General features: G+C 49.6%; 1 protein-coding gene and 1 pseudogene across 3 annotated transcripts in view; both read left to right on the top strand.

The window, feature by feature from the left end:
- The first annotated feature begins 2,994 nt into the window (after window positions 1-2,994).
- UBE2F (ubiquitin conjugating enzyme E2 F (putative)) overlaps window positions 2,995-25,635 on the top strand; it is a 52,062-nt gene continuing 29,421 nt past the window's right edge. Inside the window, exons 1-4 of one of the 3 annotated variants that reach the window (XM_027117160.1) lie at window positions 3,001-3,136; window positions 8,734-8,867; window positions 18,503-18,532; window positions 22,596-22,661. In XM_027117160.1, coding sequence (XP_026972961.1) covers window positions 8,750-8,867; window positions 18,503-18,532; window positions 22,596-22,661 — 214 coding nt within the window. In that variant the 5' untranslated portion in view covers window positions 3,001-3,136; window positions 8,734-8,749. Of the gene's footprint in view, window positions 3,137-8,733; window positions 8,868-17,273; window positions 18,037-18,502; window positions 18,533-22,595; window positions 22,662-25,635 lie in introns of those variants that run through there. The other 2 variants (XM_027117180.1, XM_027117170.1) reach the window with 2 other exon arrangements.
- Window positions 6,546-7,631, top strand: LOC113626088 (40S ribosomal protein S19-like; annotated as a pseudogene).

Here is a 25,635-nt window from a genome sequence, read left to right as displayed (position 1 = left end):
ACCTGTAGGGACACGGGCCTGTGTGTCTCCAGGCTGCTCTTCAGTGCCCTGGGCCTTACTCCTTAGGAGAATAGGGCCTGGTTGGAGGGTAGGATGCACGCCGTGGAATAACCTGGAACAACACAGAACAGGTTGGAGCAGGTACCAGCTGAGGGTTGAGCTGGACCCTTCCATCCACGTCTACTCCACACCTAGTGTTGCCAGTGCAGTTTCCCAATCCACGCAAGGGGCTGCGTTTGGAACATCGCTGAGGTCTTGCCCTGGCAAAGGCTTCGAGTCCATAGGACGGTGTGGGGCAGAGCAGTCTTCCACTGAAACACGGAGCCAGGAACGTCTACCCCGATCGGGTGCCACTGGTGTGGGAGAGCTCTGCTCTGTCCACAGCGTGTGCAGGAGGGAAGAGTGGAGGGAATGACTAAGGAAGGCTCGCCCCTTAGGGCTTCCCTAGGCTTTTCCTGCCTAGGAAGCCCTGCCCTAACCCAGCAGGCACCCAGGCCCTTGCACCAGACGATGTTAACCAGCTGGCAGGCTGCCCCAGGCTGAAGAGTGCCCAGAACCCTGGCTTGGTGGTAGCGTGTCACCCAGGTCAGTCCCAGACCAGGCTGGGACAGCTTCTGGGACAGCCTGTGAAGCTGTGTCCAGAGATAGGAATGGCCGAAAAGCTAGGGGCCACCTCCCCTTCCCTGTTCCAGCCAGAAGCCCTGGGCTGCGCTTCTCAGGGTAGGGGTGAAGGAGGTGGGAAGGACACCTAATGAGTTGTGTCCACCGGCTCGTCCCCTGGCACCAGTGCTATCCTGGGAGGCTTATTGCCGTGTCCAAGCTCACGCTCTCGCTGCACGACAGGCCAATAAATCAAGAGACAAGCTGCTGGGGGAGGAATAGCGACTTTACTCAGAAAGCCGGCAGACGGAGAAGGTGACGGCCCAGTGGCCCAAAGAACCATCTCACCCGAGCTAGAATTCAGGCTTCTTTTATACTCAAAGGGGAGGGGGTAAGGTCCTGGTTCTGGTCAGCCTCCCAAAGGGATGTGCTAATTCACACACACACACACACACACACACACACACACACACACACACACACGGTGGGCACATGATCTGAGCCCAGCCATCCTCTCCCGGAAAATGTGAAATTGGGAGGCAAGGGACAGCCCCCTCTGTGGCCTGGATTGTAAAGATGTATGAGGCCAGGCCCCAGCTCCACTGAGGCATCTGGGAGGACAAGGCCACCCCCAGAGGCCAGGACTCAGACGGAGCCACCGAGAGCTGGAGGCCGGGCTCCCAGTTGTCTCCTCATATCCTATGAGCATACCTTGTCTTCTAAATGTTTTGTGCTTAAGCTAGTGAAAGTTCGGTTCTGAAGGAGCCGCAGATGAACACAAATTGCTTCTCCAGGAAGCAAGGGGGCCAGCTTTGCCCCTCTCCTGCCACCTATTGGACATGGCGCATTGGTTGAGGGCAAATCCCAGCTCTGCCTTATCAGGCAGACTCCTTAACGTCTGTGCCTCGGTTTCCTCATCTTTAAAATGGGGATAATAAAACACCTGTTTCATGAAGTTGTTGTGAGGATTACATGAGTCAATAACCTAGTAAACCTTCAGGTGAAGGCACGAGGCAGCCTCATGAAATGAAGCTTCATTTATCCACAGTGGTGAGATTTGGGCCACCGCGGGCCCATGTGCGCTCAGGCTGTCCTACAGACAGTGTTCCTTAGCAAGACAAATACTCAAGCCAATGCACTGTACCTTAATTTGCTGCCTTGCTTCAGGCCTTATCTTCTCTCGCCAGGACTGCTGCTACAAGCTCATGCAATACTCATCCGGCAGATGTGTTTTGACCACCTGTCGCCAGGATCGGGGAGGAGTGTTATGGGAAACACAGAAGAGGAGGACCTGAGGAGCTGAGCTCGGGAAACAGGCATTGACGGTGTCTTTGAGCACCAGGAATGCGGAAGCACTGGGCTTCAGCAAAGTCACAGAGGGGCACCTGCCTCTCCCAGACCTTGGGCCCTCTCTGAGCAAGTGGTGTCTAAGCTTAGGCAAATTTAGGAGTTAGCCAGGTGAAGAAGGAGGAAACTGTTCCCAGACAGAAGGAATACCGTGAATTTTGTCCGTGACTGGTCTTCCTCACTCGGGTCAAGGAAACTTGATATTGTCACTCCACCGTTTAAAACCTATCAGTGGGGCTTCTGGAAATAAAATTCTAACTCCTTGGCTCTTTTGTCCCTGTCCACGAGGTGAACCTCCTCTCTCAGATGGCTCACTCCTCCAGGAGCCCTACCTGACCCTGCCAGAGCGCCTATTACCAACCACACCAGGACGCGAATGGACGTGAGAATAATTTGTATTCAACGAGCTAGAAATTAGAACAATTTGAAACAGATTTTTTAAAGTAAGTACTTTGCAAAAGTGTTAGAGCTAAAACAAGGCATGAAAACCGTAAGACAACAGGAAAGCGCCCACCCATTCCACTGCAGTCTCCCGGAGCACCCGGGGGGGTTGGTAGCTGCACGGCTCACCGCCCGGCCCCGCTCACTCCCGACGCTGCGGGCTGTGGGGCGGCCGCTCCTCTGCATCCTGAGCACTGTGATGGGCACACAGCGGGCGCCCCATCCACCGAGGCAGTCAGTACCGGCCTAGCAGCCCCTGCAGGCCACGCTGCGCGGGTATCCTCTCAGCCGCAGGCCCAGACTTAGCACACGGCCAAACGAATGGAGGCAGGAACACCGCGCAGAGAACCCGGCCCTTCGGCGCGCAGGCTCGGAAACTGGGCGACCTCGCCCCCGGTCGCCGCTGGCCAATCAGCGCGGGCCGCTAGATCCGTGCCCGCCCCAGGCCGTGCCGTCAGCCAATGAGAGAGGCCCGAGAGGCCGGCCGCCGAGCCCAGCCCCGGCCGGCGCACTCTGCTGTTCGCCTGTCAGGCTCCAAATAAAGTTCTTCGGGGCTTTGAATTTTTTTTTTAAAGCGCCCTCTGCAGTCTCGGCCGCCGCGGGCGAGAGCGGCCGAGTCCCCGCCCCGCCACTTCCGGTCTCGCCGCCCGGAGCCGGTGCGGCTGTGAGGGGCTGCGTTTCGCCGCCGCCGGCCGGCCGGGCATGGTGTTGGGCGCCGGGCCCGCCTCGCCTGTCTCGGGGTGCCCAGGTGAGGAGTGCGCGGCCGTGCGGTGGGCGAGGGGCTGCCACGGGCTGGAGGGTGGCTCGGCTCCCGCGGCGCCGCTGCACCCGGCGGGCGGGCCGGAGGGCGGGCGGCGCCGGGGCCGCCACAGGCCGTGCGGGTCCTCACGGCCGGGCGTCGGGGGCTGGAGGGCGGGCGGACGCTGCGGGGCGTGGGCCGGGGGGCGCGGGGCTGGGTCCGGGGCGCTGGCCGCGGCCGGGCTCCAGGGGCAGTGCGCCCCGAGCCCGGACCTGTGCCGGGCGCACACACGGCCTCGCTCGCGCCCGCCGTCGCGGGGGAGCTGCTAGCCGCATTGTCCGGGAGGAAACGCAGCGCCGAGTGGGCCCAAGGTCACCGGCCCGACGTGGCCGGAGGCAACGGTGCTCGGACTTAGGCAGCCGGACTCCTGATCATCTGTGAATCGGGCTAGGCCAGGGGGACGCAGAGGGTGAGGGGGAGCCCGGCTGCCGCCTCGCCAACTTGCCTGCGGCTTCCCCACAACCGGGGGAGACCACGGCTGGTTTGGAGGGTCTTCCCGGGCCAGAGGAGCTGGGAGGACATCTTGGACCGATCCGTACGGCCAAGTTTGGTGTGTAATCTTGGGTGTGGCCCCACCCTCCCTGGGTCTCAGTTCCCTCATCCGTCCCACGAGGGGATCGGGTCCGCCCTTCTGCCTTCCCTCCAGCGCCGGAGTGGGGTCAGGATGGACTGGAGTGGCCGGAGAAGGCTTCTTGGAGGAGAGGTAGGAATCTGGGTGGTCATCTGTTATCCTAAAGAAGCAGCAGGTTTAGGTGGGGAAGGGAGGGAGGGCATTCCAGACCTGGATGTCAGGGTGAGCAGAAGCTTCCAGAAACGAGCGGGGTGTTGTTGAGGAACAGGGAGGAGGCCCACCTACCTTGTGCAGAGGATTCATGGCTGAGTAAGGGGATGAAGGTAGGGGAAGGGCACGGGCGGGGGAGATGTTCAGAGACAGAAATCATCACCAGGCTAGGTGGTGCAGGGCTGGACATACCTGCTGCTCAGGTAGTAGGCAGGGCAGTGCAGGAGGAGGCAGGTTTACTGCTCAGGTAAAAGGGTTGGGCTCCAAAGGTCATCAGTCAGCCAGCCATGGAGCCAGGTGGGAGGTTCCTTGGGCCCTGGCGTTCTAAAGGAGAAGGGTGGGGTGTGGGCTTTTTTGTGTCCTGATCTGGGCCTCTTTGGCTGGAGAAGTTGGTTGTCCCCTAGTGACCTGCAGTTCCACCTTTTACACTTAGATTGGGACTTGTCTAGGGCAGGAAGAATCGTAAATGAGGAGGTCCTCACCCCGTGAGCTGACTGGCCCCTGCACGGGTGACAGGGCCTGATTTTGCCACTATAAGCAGGAACACTGAGTCAGTACTGCTCGATGATGAGCCTAGTAAATACGGTACATCAGAATCTTCTCTGAACAGTCTGCAAGCAAGTCCCACCCAGAGGAAGAACTTAAATGGGCCAATTACAACTTGTGGAATTTAGAGACTGAGGGTGCTGTTACCGAAAATGCTGCCCTAGTCAAAGTGTAATTTGCAGTAAAGGGGAAGTTTAGTTTTAAATCAGGTCTTCAAGGGGTGAAGCATACTGAAGAAAGACGAGAGAATTCTGCAGCAAACTGCAGGTGTTCAGCTAACCTGACAGCTTGAATGATTATTTTCGTTCAGATCTCTTTGTACAGAGTTAAATTAGCAGCTATGTAGCAACCCCCGATTAGGCCTTTGCTTTATCCCTAAAGTGGTGTGTGAAAATGATACAGATGATGGAGAAATAGATGGTCATTATATACTTAGATTTCATAGAATGTTAGGAAACTAAGTTTTGTCTTCTACAGGAAACAGACGCCAGTGTTTTCTTTGATATCTTGCATAGTCAGTGTCCTGTGTATTTTATTAAGGGCCACAAACGTGTTGACGATTGAAAACCAGGAATCTGACTCTAAATGGAATTGAGTATGGGGCATACTCTGCCCACAGAGAAGAATTCGGTGTGGGGTAGGAGTATAAGAGAATTAAGCAGAGTCCTCAGACTGCAGCCACACAGAAGAGTGTCTTGGTGTGAGCCTTCCTTTGTATGAGTGGGTCTTGCCAGGACCCTCTGAGCAGCTCCTTCAGTGCGGGTCTGCAGGGAGCTGGGTGCGGACCAATCATGTGCCCTAGGACTCCCCTTTCTGTTGGGCTCTTTATTATGGCTTTCCTAGGGTGCTGCCTACAGAACGCTCTTTACACACGCTCTGCTTTTATTGCTTGACGTGTTTTTATTACCAAGGTCAGCTAGAGGATAGAAACCAAGGGGACTTCGTGATAGACGCATATCTTGGCCCACCATCAGGCGACCCTGTCGATGTGGTGAGAGTGATGTGTTCAGGTGTGGGTGCCTGGCAGTGGGCTTGCTGGGGAGGCAGACCCTGCTTTGGGATCCAGATCTGCTTGAGGGATTCCTGGCAGGATCGTTCGGGGGCCGCTGAGCAGGGGGGTGCTGGCTCTAGCTGGTGCTGCTGTGTCTGGTAGCTTGTGGGCTGGAGCCTCCACAGGAGTTCCCGACTCCTTGCCCCGCTCCCCCCGCCCCGCCCTCCCTTGTGAGGGGGCTTGGTACACGGAACCGGTAGTCCCTGCCCTGGGTGAAGCTGGGAAGGTGTGTGTCCATCGGTGATGGTCCTCTCCGTGGGTCCAGCTGAGGTAGAGTGGGAGTAAAGAAACTAGCAATGGTTTGGTTTCACATTTTTTTTCAATTTTATTGAGGTATAACTGAAGTACACTAAACTGTACATACTTAAACTATGCAATTTGATCAGTCTTGACGTACGGATATACCCCTGAAACCATCACCACATTCGCGATAAAAACATCCCATCATCTACACGAGGGAAACTAGTGTTTCGTGGTGACCTCTTCTAGCAGCTGAGTGGCCTCAGACAACCCAGTTCCTGGGCCCTGGTTGTCCCAGAGTCTACATCCATAAAATAGAGTGGGAGTCAGGGGAGAAGTCCTTCGCAGGTTTGAAATTCTAGGAGCTTGTGAGTGCTTGTGTGTAATAGAACTATCTCTTGAAGCATTTAGACCAGTGACTCCTCTTAAAAATTGTTTATTTATTTGTTTATTTATTTATTTAGGCTGCATTGGGTCTTCATTGCCGCACGTGGGATTTCTCTAGTTGCGGCAAGGGGGGGCTCCTCTTCGCTGTGGTGCGTGGGCTTTTCATTGCCGTGGCTTCTCATTGCAGAGCACGGGCTCTAGGCACGCGGGCTTCAGTAGTTGTGGCACGCGGGCTCAGTAGTTGTGGCACATGGGCTCAGTAGTTGTGGCTCATGGGCTCTAGAGTGCAGGTTTGGTATTTGTAGCGCGTGGGCTTAGTTGCTCTGCGGCATGTGGGATCTTCCCGGACCAGGGCTTGAGCCCGTGTCCCCTGCATTGGCAGGCGGATTCTTAACCACTGTGCCTCCAGGGAAGTCCCTAGACCAGTGACTCTTAAAGGGATTAGATGTGTGTGTGTTTGTGCATAGGTCCTGTACAGTTCAGAAGGTCATATTCAATATGTTGTTTTCATGGTACAAACAATAGAAAATTAAATCTTACAGTCTTTGTGGGGTGGGGGAATACACAGAAGATGGTGTGAAAAGCTATGTGAGGGACCTGGGTTAAAATGGTTAAAAATACTGATGGGGGAGAGTTATTCTTATAGTTTGGCTTTCAGGATCTTGGCTTCAGCCCCTGGCTGGCAGTGCAGAGGCTGCAGGATGCCTGGAGTTTCCTGTAAAAGACGTGAACCAGCGGGAGCTCGTCAGAGCTCTGGCAGCCTTCCTCAGAAAGTCCGGAAGCTGAAAGTCCCTGAATGGGTGGACACTGTCAAGCTGGCCAAGCATAAAGGGCTCACTCCCTACGATGAGAACTGGTTCTACACATGAGCTGCTTCCACAGCACGGCACCTGTACCTCCGGGCGGCGCTGGGGTTGGTGCCATGACCAAGATCTATGGGGGGGCGTCAGAGACATGGCGTCATGCCCAGCCACTTAAGCAGAGGCTCCAAGAGCGTGGCCCGTCGGGTCCTCCAAGCCCTGGAGGGGCTGAAAATGGTGGAAAAGGACCAAGATGGGGGCCACAAACTAACACCTCAGGGGCAGAGAGATCTGGACAGAATCGCTGGACAGGTGACAGCCGCCAAGAAGCAGCATCAGAACAAATGATGCTCATTCGTAAAAACAAACAAACAAACAAGATCTTGGCTTCAAACTAAAAGTTCTGTGCTTAGGTCATGTTTTTCATCTGGAAGTTTTTAGATCATTTTCTTTTGAAAATGATCAGAGTGGTACTGAAAGGAAATTACATTAAAGCAACAAAGGAAATTATGAAAATATTGAGCTGGTGACCAATTTTTGTCCTCAATCAAAAGAAGTTCCAGGGCTTCCCTGGTGGCGCAGTGGTTAAGAATCTGCCTGCCAATGCAGGGGACACGGGTTCGAGCCCTGGTCCGGGAAGATCCCACATGGCACGGAGCAGCTAAGCCCGTGCGCCACAACTACTGACCCTGCACTCTAGAGCCCGTGATCCACAACTACTGAACTCCTGCGCCTAGAGCCCGTGCTCTGCAACAAGAGAAGCCACCACAGTGAGAAGCCTACGCACCACAATGAAGAGTAGCCCCTGCTCGCTGCAGCTAGAGAAAGCCCATGCGCAGGAACGAAGACCCAACACAGCCAAAAATAAAAAATAAAATTTAAAAATTAAAAAAAAAAAAAGTTCCAGAATTCCTCTCCAACTGGTAAAGCAAGCAAGAAGAGTTAGGAGGCCTGTCAGATGAATGGCGGTTTATGTTAGAAACAGAGGCAGATTCTAGAGGACAGTTCTATCTGTAAACATCGTTGACATCTTTAGTCCTTTCTCCGAAGCAGTCAGGTGCATCACCTATTTTTGGTCTTTATTATCCTTCCCAGTGAGCTGTCAGTGAGGGAACCTGAAACATAGGTGGGTTGGAAGTAGCCAAGTGAAAATAATCTGGTTTGGAACATTAATTATAACTTAATTATGTTGCTATTGCCTAACAATATAAATACAGTACAACGTAAATAAATGTGAAGATGCTTATTAAGGTTCTAGCCACACCTTTATTAAAGGAAGGAGGAAAGAAAGCATTGCGGTGCTCCCTCCTCACCAGAGGTGGACACTCCCTTCAGTCTGTGCTGGGCCAGGCCCTGGGGCCACACCCTCAGGTGCATGGTCCACACAGCAGGGATGGGCAGACTTACCAGTGGACAGCGGTGGGCCTACGTGAGGCCCGTCAGCGGAGGTTGCCCTAGACCATGAGCGCCCAGGAGCATTGCCACTGCTACATCCCGGGGCCTGGCGCCCAGTGAGTGTTAAATGCTTGGCTCACCCTTGTTGAATTTTCATTCATACTTTAAAACATCAGATTTAGAGAGGCATAGAGATTATCCAAATTCATTATGAAGGAATGCAGTGTTATTGTATCTTACATGCTAAATTTTTCTGTAACTAAATTATGGGAAAAATATTAAAAACCACCTTACATCATTGTCTTCACTGTCCAGTCACTGTCTTAACCTGCTTTTGGCCTTTCAGGATAAAGGTAGCAGTGATGCTGACACTGGCAAGCAAACTGAAGCGGGATGACGGTCTCAAAGGGTCCCGGGCGTCAGCCACAGCCTCCGACTCCACTCGGCGGGTTTCTGTGAGAGACAGGCTGCTTGTCAAAGGTAATGACCATCCGTGTGAGCTGTTTTTCTATCCCATAACAAAATGAAGTCTGCCTGGAGGCTCTTCTGGGATACGAAGCAGCCTGTTGTTGAATAGAAGTACCTGTTTGAAAATATTTTGAAATATAATTGCTGTCACATACAACAGAAGAACTTTGTACTCTGCACACACTATGGGAATGCTGATGGCAAGAAAACGGTATTAAAACTGGTGTGTCTTATGCCCTTGGGATATTCTCTGTAGGGGCTGCCAGAATGCTAGCAGAAGGAGTAAGGTACTCCTTCAGCAGACTGACGACTCTGGTCTCAGTGCTGTCATTATCCGGCTGGTGTGTGTGTGGGGGGGGGGGGGGGGAGTCGGGGAGGTTCATCCTTTCTGGACTCCTCAGCAGCAGAGTGTCTGACCTGTAGAGGGAGGGACTGGAGATCGGTAATCTCTTAGGATCCTTCTCTCTTTTATTTATTCACAGCCTGAGGACAGCCTTGTGCAAAATTGGTTCTTGTCCCAGAATTAATAATAGAGTGTCCTAGCAGTAGTCTTTGGAGAAGGGTTACGTGATGTATGTGTGTGACTATGCGAGTGTTTGTGTGGAACTTTTGCATGTATCCGTTGAACAGATTTACAACTATTGAGTGCAAAGGCAGTTTCCTAGGGTCATGAGGACCACGAAAGATCAAACAGTTTCTGCCTTGAAGGAGCACTCTACTTTATGACACGTGTTTACATTTTTTAAGTGTAAGGAGCTAGGAAGCACAGAGGGTTAAATGATTTGTTAGAACTGTCTGTTTTCATGTTGTGTTAGGTGGACACGGTGGGGGTGGCTGCCATCTGCATGTCCGGGAACAGATCTGCTGGTGGGAGACCTGGCGTTTATGAATGCCCCGTGTTGGGCCTTCTCAGAAGCAAAGCACAGCTGCGTTTGGGAAGGGGTGGGCACAGGAGATGCCGGGTTCCGGGACGCGTCACTGGTGTACTCTCCCCTGTTCTCCCTCTGCCCCTGGATCGTGACTGAGCTCTGGCTTTCCCAGCCTGATGGATGATAGGTTAAAGATGGAGTCAGAATCGTTTTTGACATTTTGGCAAAATACCTTCTGTGTCAGGGAGAGCGTTAGACGGTATTTAGTTTGTTACAACATAGGAAGGTTTACCCTGCAGGGTTTGGGGCTGTGGCCTGGGCTGCCGCCCCTCACTTGGGTGGCCTGATAGGACTTGAGTCTCTTTCCTGGGTGCTGGCTCAAGGGTTCCATCTGCAGAGGAAGCCAGGAGCCAAGCAAGCCAGGGAAGGGGTTTGACGCGTGGGTCAAAGTCCTTCGAGGGGAGGGTGTTCTAATGCCAGGGAGTTGCGGTGAGGAAGGGGGTTGCAGTTGAGGAGGAGCGGGGGGGAAGCTGGCAAATGGACGGCGCCATCTTCTTTCCCGCCTCCTGTCACGGCGGACAGCAGCACTTGTCTGCTGAGCGCCTGCGGCCAGGCCCTCTGTTGGGTACTTTATAGGGGCAGCTCTTGTTTGACTTTTGCTAAGCCTTGCCAGGTGGGTGGTTCATTTTACAGCTCAAGAACTGAGACTCAGAGGTTCAAAAGCTTGCCCAGGTCACAGCTTTATTGCAGCAAGACAGCCAGACCCACATTTTGGGGTAGGGCAGGCACTTGGGGAACAGACCCAGCAAGCAGAACCCGAAGGAGCAGAACAGAAGTGTGAGTCTCCAGAAGAGAGAACTCAGGGAGGCACAGAGGCTCCACCACACGCCTTCCCGCTCAGGGATTCCCTGAGAGCTCTCAAATGACTCGAGGCCCTGACGCAGCCCAGGGGAGCCCCCTGAGGCCCATGGAGCTGGCCTCTGCCCCAGCTCCTAGGACAGGAGATGTCTTTGGCTGGGTTTACAGGACCCAGCTGAGGTCCTTTGATTTTGTGAGGCTTATCGAGGAGAGGTGCAAAACCTCCTCGAGAGGCCACCTGTTTCCATTCTCCCAGAGACACTGGGGGTTATTAGGTTTCCGGGCCCAGAGCACTTGCAGTTGGCGGTGGTTGTGTACCAAGCTTCAGTGTAACACGCCCCTCATGTGGCCTGCTCTCCATCTGCCTCGGGGTGGCCAGCCCAGTGTGGGCCGGCTGACTGAGTGGTGAGTAGTTTGGGCTCGTGGTGGAGGGTAGGTGGAGAGGAAGGGTGGGCCTGACCTGAGAGAGGAGGCTGTAATAAAGAACGCTCTCATGGCTGATGACTGTTTGGGCTGCACCTAGAGCGCTCCTTCAGAATGCGGCAGCACCTCCATTCTGGGGGTTTCTGATGGTCAGGTGGAGCCCGGCGGAGTCCATGGCTGTCGTGGGCCTGGTGAGGCACTTGGAGGGGTGGTTACTGTGAGAGTCCCTCCTAGCTGAAACTCCCCTTGGGGACTTTGAGAAAAGTCAGTTGTCCGGGTTCAGTGAGATGGCTGCAGTCAGGACTGTCATCTGGGGCTGTGGCTGTGGCTCACGTGAGGATGTTGCTCCTGAGGATCCCTGAGTAGCAGAACAGTGTATTCATGCGCCTTTGGGACTCGGTGCCACGGGCTGGGTTCCCGGGAGTGGGGAGTTTGGCGTGCGGTATAGTTATTAAAGGGTATCCTTGGGACTGATGCCTGTGGAGGGTGGTGGAGGAAGCAGGAGCGGGCAGAGGGAGAGGGAGAGCTCTGACGGAGGCCCCATGACAGCCTCTGCTCCAGAGCAGGCGTGGCCCTTCACAGCTGTCCTCAGTCAGGGGAGATGGTCAGGCCTTCCTGCTCTGCTCGACCAGTCGTCAGATGGGTCTGGCCTGAGGTGGGACTCTGGGCAGCCCACACAGTCCCTGGAAGGGTTGAGAGCTGAAGGCCATCTGCTGAGAGCCCTCGCTGAGAGGGCATCTGGGCCATGCGTCCATCGCCCAGAGGAAAGACCACAGACACTTAGAGGCAAAAATATGTTTTTAGCTGGTCCGCTGCCATGCTTGACCATGCACGGTGGAGATCTGGCTTGGTGCGGATGGCTGTAAGGTTAACGTGGGAGATCGGAGGTTGACAGGGACACTTGTCCCTAGTGGTGAGGGCCAGTGGTAGCTGCAAAACTGAAGCTTCTGTTCTTTTTCTTGGGCTAGTGGGCCCAGTTCTGAAGGTGACAGGTGGAGTCAGCTGTCCCTGGAATACTGTGGCCTGCCTCGGAGCCGCTGGCCAGTGTGAGGCTCTACCACACTGGCACCTTGGCCATACCAGCTTTTCATTTGCACCCCTGGGGTCATTCTCAAGGATATCCTCCAGGCTGCAACTGGAGAGATGCTTGCAGCAGCAGTCCCTGGAGGGTATAGAACAATCAGGTGTTTCTGGGCGAGGACTGAGGGCTGCTGTCTGCCCTGAATCCTGGGAGTTGGGGACACTGGGGAGAGAGCGTTTCAGATCTGCGCATTTCCTTTTGGCCCCAGCTCAGGTCTGGGCCTCTCTGGGAGCCATCACCGGTGCTTTCAGCCACAGGGCAGAGGGCACTGCGTTTCCGGTGGACCCTTGTGGTTCCTCCGAGTCCGTCAATTTCTGAGTCTGATGATGCTCCCCACCTTCCAAAAAAGCCTCTGGGCAGAATGACCTACTTTTTTTTCTGTCTGAAGCTTGGCACTTTTCATATAATGGGAACGTGATTGTGTGTCTCCCTGTCCTTTGACTTGTTCACGTGACAAAGATTTTAGTGCCTGGTGTGTGCCAGCCTCCTGTTAGTGGCCCCTGAAGACCTCAAGGGGCTCCAGGCAGGCTGGCAGGAAGCTTTTGCTAAACGTGGAGATTTGGAATTGAGCTGACTGAGTTCAGGGCCAGGGCTGGAGTTGGGAATGAATCTATAGCCATTGTCCCATCAGCCCCTGCGCTCCATGTGGCTCCTGGTGTTCTCTTGTTTTAGCAGCTGTGGCGGCTCTCCATACTCTGAGCCTACTCTGCAGAGCAGAGAGGCCTGGCTGCCCTCCTGCATGGGCTTCCCAGCATCCAAGGTGCAGGTGTCTCCACGAGGTGCCACACGGGGCCGCCTTTGGCTGAGCGCGTCTGTGTCCACATGAGCAGTCTGGTCACGTGGTATAGGAACGGCTCGGTTCAGGGCGCTTCCTGGAAGAGTGGGCAAAAGAGAACCATTTATTGTTCTCCAGAGCTGCTCTCTCCATGCCAGGCCCTGCCCAGGACTCTGGAGGTGGGCTCAGGGTTGGCTTGTCATGTTGGCAGGGTATTCAGAGCATTTAGCAGCATTTGAAGCTGTGGCTGTGTGTTCCAATATGTGTTCTAAAGACGAGGGCAGTGGCCCAAAGAGGAGGAGTCCTGCTAACGTGGAGTAAGGCAGCTGGCCCAAGCCTAACCTTTACATGCTTGGCTGCAGGGTTAAACACCACTGAAACTGCCCAGGGAATTTGGTGGCCCTCAGGTGTGCCGGATAGCCCAGGAATGGGGGTGGGCAGGGAGGATCTGTAGAAGACACGTGAGGGCTCAAGTCAGCTTTGTCTGCTCATGTTGAAAGTGGGTGATATGAGGCTTTGGGGATCCATTCCCAGAGACTGCTACGGGGGCTGTGCTGGTTTTCGGGGTTACATCCTAGCTTCCCCAGAGTGTGGAGGGAGGGGGCCGTGAGTACTCTGGGCTTGCACTCTGCAGTGTGCTGCTAGAAGGCCCTTGGACTGAGTGGAAGGGCTGATGTGGGGCTTGGTGGGGCTCTTGGGCAGTAGCCATGCCATCTCTGGGAATAGGATGGTGCTGCTGGGGCAAGTGTCTCCCCCATAAGGGCACTGTGCATGGATGCAGAAGAGGTGCTCAAGGCATAAAGACAGACGGGAGGCTAAGAGATAAAGTTGTAGTTCAAGAAATCGAAGAGGTAGTGGTTCAGGTGGAAAGAGGTAATCAAGTCTCATGGGACATAGCTGCCAGCTCTTCCTGGGTCAAAGGGCTCAGCTGCCCTGCCTCGTGTTACCTGATGGGGCTCGGAGCTGGCTCTTGCTAAGAACCATCTGCATCTATGATTGGCCTTTGTCTTAGTCAGCTCAGGCTACCATAATAAAAGAGCATAGACTGGGGGGCTTAACCAATACACATTTATTTCTCATGGGTCTGGAGGTTGGAAAGTCCAAGATCAAGGCATCGGCAGATTCAGTTCCTGGTGAGGGCCCTCTTCCTGGCTTGTAAGCACCTGGTGTCTTTTCCCATAAGGGCATGAATCTCGTCATGAGGGCCCCACCCTCCTGACCTCATTTGACCCTAATTACTTCCCAAAGGCCCCACCTCATACCATTACATGGTGGGTAGGGGTTTAGGGCTTCAGCATAAGAACTTGGGCGGGGGACACGGTTCAGTCCTCAGCACCTTTGGAATGCCTCAGTCCCCAGCTGTCTGAGGAGAAAGGCTCCTCGTGTCTCAGGATTTTCACACTGAGAGTACTGCCACCCTGCTGGCAAGTGTGCTTGTTTGTCGAGCATTTCCTGAGCACTCCAAGTGTGCCAAGCTCAGGCCCAGGCACTGGGGTCCCAGGGCTGGGTCAGGATCTACAGGCCCCACCACCAAAAAGGCACAGGTTCAAGTGGCAGGTGGTGCGGAAACAGCTAGAGCACTGTGTTGTGGGCAGCCTATCGCAGAAGGGGCTGAGTGCGTGCTGTGTGGGGGCCATTGTGGTAATGGGACGGATTTTGTAGTCTGACATTTCAGGGCAGTCAGTCGTGCTTCAAGTGGGCTCTGTGGTTTGATGTGTAGTTAGACAGGAAAAGCGTCTAATTTCTCAGGAGGAAGTTGTGCAGCCACTTACTTGTGCCAGGTGCCAGGTGCCTCCCCAGAGGTGGGCCTGTGAGCCGGAGAGGTGTTAGCATCTTTGCAACAGGCGCGACTTCAGCAGTTTAAGAATATCTGAACTTCTTGTTACCTTCCAGGTGGGGTGGTGTCCTTTGGGCAGTGAGGTTATCCAGGGGAGGACTGCTGCTTTGCCAAGAGGCCTCTTGAGCGTGTAAAGCAAATCCCTGGCTTCTTTGGCCATAGTCTGCTTGTAGGTGGGTTCTGAGGTTATTACTGTCGACGTCAGTGAATTATCATTTGCCATCATCAAACTACTTGTCATCTGTGACAACTCCCTGAGAGGAACACTGCGTTGTAGTTCGTTTATCTTCCATACTGGGCTGGACTAAAATGCCAGGCATCTTTAATGAAATCCTTCTGCCTCCAAGGTCGTATTCCTTGCCCACTCTGGTTCTTGGACCAGAAGTCTGCAGGGGCCCTGACTGTGGTGGGGGTCATCACTGGACGAGGTCTGAGGGCTCTCGTCTTTGGAGTTGAATTCTAGACCACAATGTGAAATTATTGAATCCGTCTGTGTAAATTAGCTGTGTGTAAATAGTTTAGCTTGGCAAAGTAGCCTACAGCAGTTCCTATACCTGGAGGAATAAAACATTCAGAGGCCTAGGCCCCAGCTAGGACTTTTGGTGTAATTGGTCTGGATAGGGTGGGGTGGCAGGGTTTGCTCAGCAGGTGCTAGGTTGTGGGGATGGGTACACAGCTCCAAATTTTACTAAAAATCATTGAATTATACACTTAAAGTTGGTCTATTTTATAGTATGTAAATCGTACCTCACCAAGGCTGTTTATTAAACAAACAAAAACAAAAAACAAAAAAATTCCCCAGATGATTGTGTGCAGCCAGGGCGGAGAACCCCTGTCCTACAGTGAGGCGTCCTCTGGCCCAGAGCCTCTCATCCCCACACTAGGTCCCTGTAATGCAGCATCCGGTTCTGTTGCTCAGTCATCACGACACCCTGGTCAGTGCATCCCTGCCCTCCTGTGTCCGGGCCTCACCTTTTCCCTGTTCCTTGGCAGTAGACTGTCTTCTCAAATTTTTCACTTCTGTCATGTTGCCCCATTTCACATCCTCTGGGCATGTTTTCTATTTCTCTGGGTTTTTGTAAAACTGAATGACCAGAGTTCTCATGACAGGAGTCAGGATAGGCCCGCCAGAGAAAACCAGGTTCCAGTGGCCAGCATCAATCTCTCAAAAGAAGGGTCCTCAAGAAGAGTTTCTTGTGAATTCTTATCAACAAAAAGTTAAGTAATAGTGTAATAAATATGTAAATAGTATTCACCTTAAAACCATCTAGATTTAATTATATGGATAGCATATATTTAAAAGTGATTAATATGCATGACTCATTTGATAAGAGGTGTGCTTTTTTGATAAAATGAGTGCCCTGTGTGGGCTGTTGGAGCAGAGCCTGGCTCGGACCCCATCCTGGTCGGAGGGCCGGGGTGGGTGGCCTCAGAGTGTTTCTTTACCCCGTGCCCTGCTAGAGTGAAAGGCGAAACTAAAGATCACCATGGTCGTTATAAGTATGATGCTAGTGAACCTTCCATAGGATCTTCATCATTTTGTTTTAAGTGCATATATTCTAGTATACCATAGCACAAGACTGCCAGGACTGCAGTCCTTACTTCCTCCCTCCTCTGCCTCACCTCACTTGTCTGGATACCCATCCCGAGTGCCTGGAACCCAGACCTAATACATTTAGTGGGCCACCCGTCTCTACCGAGATTCTCAGCTAGCTGAGGTCAGAGCCTGTGCCTTTCCTAAACCTTCAGCCTCAAAATAGCCATCTGCCAGTCTCCCCACTAACGCACTCAGCTTTACAAACCTTGTGACCTCTCCCTTCCCACCCATTCTCCCCCTCTCCACCCCCTGCTCTGCACTTGAAGGAGTCATTTGCTTCTTAGTGTTTTGTAGACTGGTTTCATCTTTCCACTTACCTTTCTGTTGTTGTTGTTGTTGTTTTTTACATCTTTTTTGGAATATAATTGCTTTACAATGGTGTGTTAGTTTCTGCCTTATAACAAAGTGAATCAGTTGTACATATACACATGTTCCCATATCTCTTCCCTCTTGCGTCTCCCTCCCTCCCACCCTCCCTATCCCACCCCTCCAGGCGGTCACAAAGCACTGAGCTGATCTCCCTGTGCTATGCGGTTGCTTCCCACCAGCTATCTACCTTACTGCCAACAAACACATGAAAGAATGCTCAACATCATTAATCATTAGAGAAATGCAAATCAAAACTACAATGAGGTATCATCTCACACCGGTCAGAGATCCACATCCCAGGCTTGCCTCAGGCCTCATTCCCCTCGGACCAGTCTGTCCTCTCTACTGAATCATTCCTACTGTTCCTCCTGTCTCTCATCGGTGACTTTCCCTGCTCCTGTCCTCTGCTTTCTGCCAAAGTTCTTTCTTCTCACCAGTCTCTCCCCTTCGTTGGTCTCATGACGTCAGGTGGCATCACTCTGCAGGGGCTCCCCAGCCCTGGCCCTGGTCGTGCACCCAGACTTCAACTCTCCCACCCGCCCCCCTCAGCTTCCTCAGCCCTCAAGCCTCGGTGCCATCTCTGATTGCCACACACACTCTCTCACACACACACACACACACACACACACACACACACACACACACACACACACACACACACACGACAGTTGGCAGAGCCTTCTGTCCTCTTTGCTGTTAGGCACGCTGGCTCTCCCCACCTCTGCTGAGTCCTTGCCGCCTCTCAGAGCACCCACCTCCCAGGTCACCTGGCCTCCGCTTAGGTGTCCTCTTGAGGCAAAGCTTAGGAACTTTTGTTCAGAAACCTCCCCTGGCTCCTGTTGCTGCAGAATAAAGTGGAGAATTCTGCGCCCTCCACCATCCTGGCCCTGGTTTTCCACCTTGTTTCCCATTGCTCTGGCTGCACTGCGTACCGTCTGGTTTCTGTGCTTGTCTGAGTTCTGTGCTTTTGCACATTGCTAACTTATCTCCTTGAAATACCTTTTCCCCACCTCTGTGGGACTGAATTCTACTGGTTCTTTAACGCCCAGATTGAAAACCTCCTCCTTCCTTTAGTCTCCGCAGCTGGAGAGTCGCCAGAGCACGTTATGTTATGTCAGAGGCGCAGACGACTTGCCTGCCCGGTTTCTTCTGGGTGCTCCCCCAGACCTCAGCTCGGTAATAGCAGGTTTGGTGGGAGCTGTGCAGCTTTGTCCTGGCAGAGGGGTGCTGGGCTTGAATGCTGAATGAGTGACGGATAGAAGAGGTCCCAGAGGAGAGCACTAGGGCTAAGGAATGTAGCTCCAAGGAGGAGGCTTCCTTGGGTATCAGCTTGCCCACAGATGGCAGGGGCAGCACATGAGCCCAGCAGGAGGTAGAGAGTTTTCTCTCCCTGGAAAAGTTCTAGCGCAAACTGGGCAAGCCCTCACGGGAAGACAAATCCGGAAAAACTGGAAGAGGCAGAGATATAAATATAAATCAGATTTTGAGGGCAGTAGTTCCACTACTTGGGGGAACAAGATTTTCAAAAACGCTTTAGTGACTGTTTACCTATAGATAATTTCTATGTTAATTTTGAGTAGTTCTCATTCTCGCGGAAGTAAAATTTCAAGGGCCCTCGACTGCACTTGCTGGCATCCTGCAAGTCACTTTGTATCTTTGAAAGCAACTTCCTGGCTTAAAGTCTAACCTTTAGACCAAGTGTAGATTTCTGTTAATTCAGTTTTGTTTGTTTGTTTGTTTGTTTTCTTCATTGTTCTGGAGGGAATTGCCAGTTTAGAGCTGGTGATTTTATGTGGAGCAATTGACTAATATTAACAATAATCTCTTTGTTTCTACAGAGGTTGCAGAACTTGAAGCTAATTTACCTTGTAAGTATAGCATCCCCACACATTAACTGCTGTGAAATAATTGCATGGAGAAACTTGTTTTATGTTTTGATAACTTTGCGTAGCAAAAAGCCCGTTTTCTATGTATGTTAGGAATAGACAGGAGGATTTTCGAGGCTCTGATAAGGAGGAGAATGTAGCACGGCAGTACTTCCTCTCCTTACTGTTTGTTGCAGAGGTGCGTTTGGTTAGGATTTGTTCCTCTTACACAGCATTCTGTCCCACGTCCTCTTTTAGTGAAAAGGCATATAAATCAATGGTGGACAGTCCTATTTTTGTTAGTGACAGTACCATGTTTTTGGCCCGAAAAGTGCTTATTTGTAATTTATCATTGTGCCCAAGGTAGGACAGCTGTGCTGCCTTGATGTCTCCAGGTCGCCTCACCTTGCTAGGTCCTTCTTGCTCCAGCACACAGGGACTGACCGCGGGCCTCACTCGTCAGCGGGCTTGCTTACCAGCCAGTTAACTCCTGTGATAACGTGTCAGTGTTTCTCTTTTCCCCTATCATTGATGCCTTCCCAAGCCATTATATTTTGTAAGACCATCAAAGTCTGAAAGCTTCGACCATTTTAGTATTTTTTGAAATTAGAACTTTTTATCATTATACTTGGTTAAGGCTGAATATATTTATCAATATGAGTGAACTATTTTATACGTGGGTCTCCTAGTCTGGGCGAATGCTCGAGAGAGTTTGATACGGAGGCCATCTGATACAGGGTGAGAGAGGGCCCATCCCAACCTCCACCTAAAGTTGGAAAGATAATTGTGGGGTGCAACCCTTAAGTGGTTGTGTAATCAGTGTGTAAGGGTAAGTACATATTGTTCCTTGAAAAATTATTTTTAATATATAGTATTTATATATGAGTATAGTGGGTTGTGCTATAAAATATATTTTAGTGTAAGTCAAAAATGTCTGGATTTTTGACTTCAAAGTTGCTTGACTTCAAAGTTTTCTTCTAGTCAGAACTAGAAGGAAATATCTTGGATTTCTATTAAAAGGTTATCTTTCCACCTACTGAAGTATTTACAACTGATTTGCTCTAAAATGTTCCAGGAAAACAAATGACTGTATGTGTGGGTAGGACAGACGAAGCAAGATTAGTAAAATACCGAAGCTGGGTGATGGGTTCATTATACTGTTCTCTCTTTTTTTCTCTATTCTTTTCAGATTATATAATAATCTAATAAGGTCCAATTAAAAAGGAAAATGAAGTAATCCTTCTATTTTCCATGCCCATCATATCTTCCCACTGGCCCTCCATCTTGAACATATATACACATGCAGACATTTAATCAAAGACCATAAAAAACTTCCAACTTACACCCAGTTTATTTTGTCCTTGTATGTTAATCTTACAGAGATTGTTGGTTTGTAACTAATATAGTTTAGCTTTATCTAAATGTTTGGTTTAAAAGCAATAAAACTATAATTGGCTTTCAAACCAGGACTTTAACTAAAAACCTTAGGTTTGGAAAAGGCATGCCCCATCTTCCTTGCCTTTATAGCTAAGATGTCAGATTTTAAAAACTACATGCTATATGCTTCCTTTCTCTTCTTCTCCCTGCCTATTCTCTCAAAGTGGGGGGACATATAAATCAGTTTATACAAGTAAGCCAGGCTTTCCAAAAGTATGCAACTCACTAAAGAGGAAACAAGAAACCACCAAAGAATAGATCTTTACTATCTGATTAATAATCTTTCTAAAATATTAAGGCAAACAAAATAACTTGCCATATAGCAGTGCTGCTTAGTAATGATTCAGAACTAGTTCAGGAGCTCTGTTCATGTAAGTTTGTAGAGGTTTCTCTGTTTGCAAAAAGTAGAAGACATCTCTTTCAGATGGACGGAGATACCGTGAGAGCCTTAGCCTGTGCTTGCAGAGAGGAAAAGCTTAGTTCTGGAGTTTTAGTAAAGCTGCTGCACTGAACTAAACAGGCTGACTTTTAACCTTTTGTTGTCATGTTAGAACCTAAGACTTCTTCTTAGCTTTAAAATGTTTGGTTCTTTTTAGAAGTTTTATTGTTATTTTTAATCCATCTCGATAATTTCTTTATTCTTGGTGGGCCAGTCTATATTAGAAGGATTGATTTCTACAGCTGTACTTTTATTAAAACAAAGGAGAATACTAGACATTAAAAACAAATGGATGCTGCCAACTTTAACTAATCAATGAAACATTTCCTAAGCCCTTGTCGTATGTTTTCGTTACATATATTTCACTAGAAAAATGGTGTTTCTCTTTCCAAGTTAAGATTAGGAAAAACGAATGCCATTTAAATTATTCCACACAGTTCAAATGTGTGGTTTGGGTGAAAGCCTTGAACTCTTTGGCCCCTGGTTTCTTTATTTTGAAAACAAGGAAAATGACAATGTGATCTCTGAGACCCTTTCCTGTTCTTCTAGATGGAGTTACCTTTCACTCTGCAACTATTTTCTGAGGGATCAGTCAAAAAAAGAAACCCCACTAACAGTTTTGCATTGTTTTTATGTGTCATCTCTGGCATGTTCATGAAGTAATGAAATGAGGCATGAACTAGTTTTTTTATTTTATTTTTTTGCAGTACGCGGGCCTCTCACTGTTGTGGCCTCTCCCACTGCGGAGCACAGGCTCCGGACGCGCAGGCTCAGCGGCCATGGCTCACGGTCCCAGCCGCTCCATGGCATGTGGGATCTTCCCGGACCGGGGCACGAACCCGTGTCCCCTGCATCGGCAGGCAGACTCTCAGCTACTGCGCCACCAGGGAAGCCCATGAACTAGTTTTTAATTTGGGAACTAAACTTCCTTCTCTTGATAACCTGTGTGGTCTTGGGCTGGTCACTGAACTTCTCTGGACCTTCATGTCATCTCTCACAATTGATGATGTTAGATTAGATGGTCTCTAAGGCTGTTTCCAAGGCTAAATTTGAATTGTCCTATTTTTGATGAAAATTCATACCATGTAAAACTAGGCAAATATTTTCATCAGGACTTGTAAGAAATAGCAGACGACCCAAGGAATCTAGCATAATATTTTCCAGGTTTATAAAATACAGACAATTTCTACGTATATTCCCTCCACATTCCTTCAGTATTTATCCCTTGGGTGTTTACCCCTCTTCTGCATCGTTTGTCTGAAGGAGGCAGATGTAGGATGTCTTCCCTGTCTGCACCTCTGCAGTAGCTCTTCTCCAGTGGAACTACTTGGGTCTCCTGATCCAGACCGTTCTGGTTCAGTGCACATGCGATTAGAGTGTTGCCGTCCAAGTCAGCAGAGCATCCTGTCACCAGCAAACCGATCTGAATTATCGGTCGGGTTGTGAAGACATTAAAAAAAAAAAAAAAAGAGGGCTTCCCTGGTGGCGCAGTGATGCAGGGGACACGGGTTTGTGCCCCGGTCCGGGAAGATCCCACATGCCGCGGAGCGGCTGGGCCCGTGAGCCATGGCCGCTGAGCCTGCATGTCTGGAGCCTGGTGGTCCACAACGGGAGAGGCCACAACAGTGAGAGGCCCGCGTACCGCAAAAAAAAAAAAAAAGAAAAGAAAAGAAAGAAAAAAGAAAAGCCGTGGTCTGGGTGTGAGCTACCTTAGCTGGTACAGTTACTTTTAACTTCTCTTTGCTGTGGTGGGTACAGATGACTGTGGTGCTGGGTGAACAGACCAGAAGTTCGGCCTGGGCTCTTTTTCTGGTTTTTCTATGTTTAGTTAGCCTTTACCCACATACATTAATCTCCTTGAGGTACGGTTTCTTCTTTTCAAAGTAAAGTAGCATCATTCTTGAAATTAATGGAAAAATCTCTATTTTAGGGATCATTTAAAGGGTTAAAGATAACATCCCAATTTGGAACTAACTAATAAAAAACTGTAAGGAGGAAAACACATAGCAAATATCACTGGTTTGCAACTTCAGCACATTGGCATAATTATTATTAAACAAATAGGGGAAATATACCGGTTTAGTCTATAGACTCAGCACCATTAAACTTTCCCATGTGTTTCAAAGTTTGCCTCAACATAAAGACTGCTGCTAACTGTCAGACCTTCCTGACGGCCTGTTTCTTTTGCAGGTACGTGTAAAGTGTATTTTCCTGATCCAAACAAGCTTCATTGCTTTCAGCTAACTGTCACCCCAGGTAATATTCTTACATGTGTAAGTATTAAAGTGATTTTCAAACAGCAAATTCCAAAGGCTTTTGAAATCTATAATATTTGGTTTGATTTGTCCTCCAACTTTTTGAAAGTTATGACGGTAATGACCATTCCATATGAAGACAGGATACATGCTGTAGTCCAATAAAGCATAGGGAAGTGCTCTGAGGCATGTGGCGTGTACCCAGGAACTAGGTGCAGACATTAACGCCCCCAGCGAATGACGCCGAAGGCTCCTGGTGTAGGGTGGAGAGTATGAGCTCTGAGGACATAACTGGATTCAGATCCTGCTCTGCCATTTAGCAACAGTGTGGCCATGGTTAAATTGCTTAATAACCTCTCAGCTGCAGCCTACCCAGCTACAGAGTGGGGATCAAATAGAACCTATCTCATGGGACCGTTTGGAGGATTAAATAGATAATGGGTGTGAAGCACTTCAGCCTGGCCTGTTACAGGCACCAGGAAGGAAGCAGATTACCAGCTGTCCTTGTTAGCACTGATCAAGTGTCCAAGCTCCAAGTGCTCCGAGCTGGTAGGTATTTCTCCTTGGTCACGCTGCGCAGCTAGAGGGAGGGCTTGGGTTTTTCCTGGTTACAGTGCAGCTCTGGGAGTTGCACGTTTCAACAGTGCAGCCCTCTGGCTTTATGTTGACAGTGGGTGTCATGGCCAGTGGAGCTGCTGTGGGCTGGCTGGTGAAGGAAGAAAGCAGGACAGAGGGAATTAACAAGAGGGGAAGCAGTGTTGTGGAGGAAGTGGAGGGTGTTATTTTATTTGGGGGAGGGAAAGGGAGTGAGAAACTGAGAATAATGAGTCACTAGCTAATTTAATTAAAAAGTGAAAGAATGCAGAATTTCAGTAGGTGGTAATGAACCCACAAATAACCCCTGGCATTGTCTCCCTGCAGGTAGGATGGTTTTTTCCCATGGAAGATGTTGTATTAGAACAGGAGAAATCCCATTTTCAAAATGTGCTTGAAAACTTAAAAAAATTCATTTAGTTTGTGTGGTGGTTCTACAGACGACTCTGGGGCGTATCCATAAATTCAGTCTGGTACCATTTCCATTTCTAAGATGAGTGAGCACTAGGGTAGAGATACTAACATCAGAACATCGTTGTCAGAAACAGGCGTTCCACAAGCCTGACCTCGAGAGAGGACTGAAGCTCAGGAGTTGTAACTGTGAAGTGATGGAGGTTCTAACCATTCTTTGACCACCTTCATAAACACATTGCAAGCTCTGCCCTTTTTAGTGAGGGATACTGAGCACACTGTTTCCAGGTGACCAGAGGTCACCATTATGAATGTCAGTTACTCTTACTGTTAAGCATTGCAGGGTGTTTTCAGAAATTGTGGCAATTAAGATCGGTTCTCTGTTTACTAAGTAGTCTCACACTTGAGGGTCTGTAGTAAAGCTATTTTCTTCTCTCTGCCTTTTTGGGGCATTTGTGAGAGCTTTGTGATTCTCAGCTATTCAGAACCGTGTTTGCTTTTGCCGGGCTTGTTACTGGCTTACATGAGTGAGTTTGTGTGGAGTCCAACCAGCCTCTGGATAGGTCTTTTGTTTGTTTTTTAACTGAATTTTTTTTACTAAATTACATGGATGTTGTTCTTATTGAGATTATGTCTATGACGCCATCTTTGATATTATTCTTGAAACTGCAGCACGATTGTTTGTTACAGTTTTTGTGTTCGCTCTTCCATCAAGTAAAGAAGGAATTTGTGTTTTGATGCCTGTAACTGCTTAGTACTTGAGCATTTATATTTGTGGAAGTGCGCACATGGAGTTTTGTGTGGCGTGCTCTTCAGGTGCTGTGTGTGTGCCCATGTTGTGTGGTGTCAGTGACTCAGAAAGCTGCTGTGGTTCTTGTCCTTTGTTATTAAGTGAAGCGTGGCAGAGATCCGCCAACGCTAAAAACTTGCCCAACATCCTGGTTTTTTAAAAAACTTTTTGGACTCATGCTCTTCTTAGTTATTAAAGAAAAATAGGTCTGAGTAGTAAAGTTTTAACAGTATATGGAGCAGATGGTATTGAAACTGGCTCATTTGCAGCCAGTAATACTGGGGCTGAGTCTGAAAACTCAATAATATAGAAGATCTAGATATTTAGGTGGTCAGGGTGGAAGAAAAGCTCAAAGCTCTTCTTTATCTGGCTCCTGGCAAGATAGTTCCTGTTCGTACTTGGTAACATTTTTATAGTTTTGTTTGTTTTTGGAATGTCCCTCATGCTTGGGAATAAATGTATTCTTCAGAGAAAAGATGGAAATGTAATTTGGTGATAGAGGAAAAGAAAAGAAATGAACTTAGAAGAAAAAAATCCCCACATCAACTCACAAAACAAGAAACAATACTAGAAAGTAAAATGAAACAAAACAAAGCAAAAATCTAAAGACTGGCTGAAATACCACCAGAGTCTTCTGTGAAGTTAGAGGGATGATTTGAAAAACTGGGCCAGGTCAGAGTTGCCCAGTTGACTTGTGGAGGTCCCCTCAGCCTGCCCCCACTGTGACATGGTGGCTTGTAGGCAGAGGGGACCATGGACCCTTTTTTTTTTTATTTTAGTTTTTACTTTTTAAATAAATTTTGCTGAGGTATAAAATTACAAACAATAAAATGTACTAACTTGAACTGTAGAGTGTAATAAGTTTTGCAGAATGGATACACATCCCTGTGTAACCACAATCCCAGTAAACATCTTTCCAGCATTCCCAAAGTTCCCTTCTTCCCCTTTGCAGTCAATTCCTCACCCCCTGCTACCCACCCAAAATTGCTTTCTGATTTCTCTTATCATAAATTAGTTGTGTCAGTTCTTGAATTTCATATAAATGGAATCATATTATATATTCTTATTCTCTGGCTTCTTTCATGTAACATGTTTTTAAATTCATATGTATTGTTGTGGGCAACAGTATTGGTTGTATGAATATGACCTAATTATTTACCTATTGATGGGCACTTGAATT

Source organism: Aethalodelphis obliquidens, unplaced genomic scaffold, assembly GCF_003676395.1.
Source record: "Aethalodelphis obliquidens isolate GAN/ISIS:26980383/991018 unplaced genomic scaffold, ASM367639v1 scaffold2, whole genome shotgun sequence".
NCBI lineage: Eukaryota > Metazoa > Chordata > Mammalia > Artiodactyla > Delphinidae > Aethalodelphis > Aethalodelphis obliquidens.
Note: the sequence above shows the minus strand (reverse complement) of the source record. Positions and strands in the feature narration are given on the sequence as shown.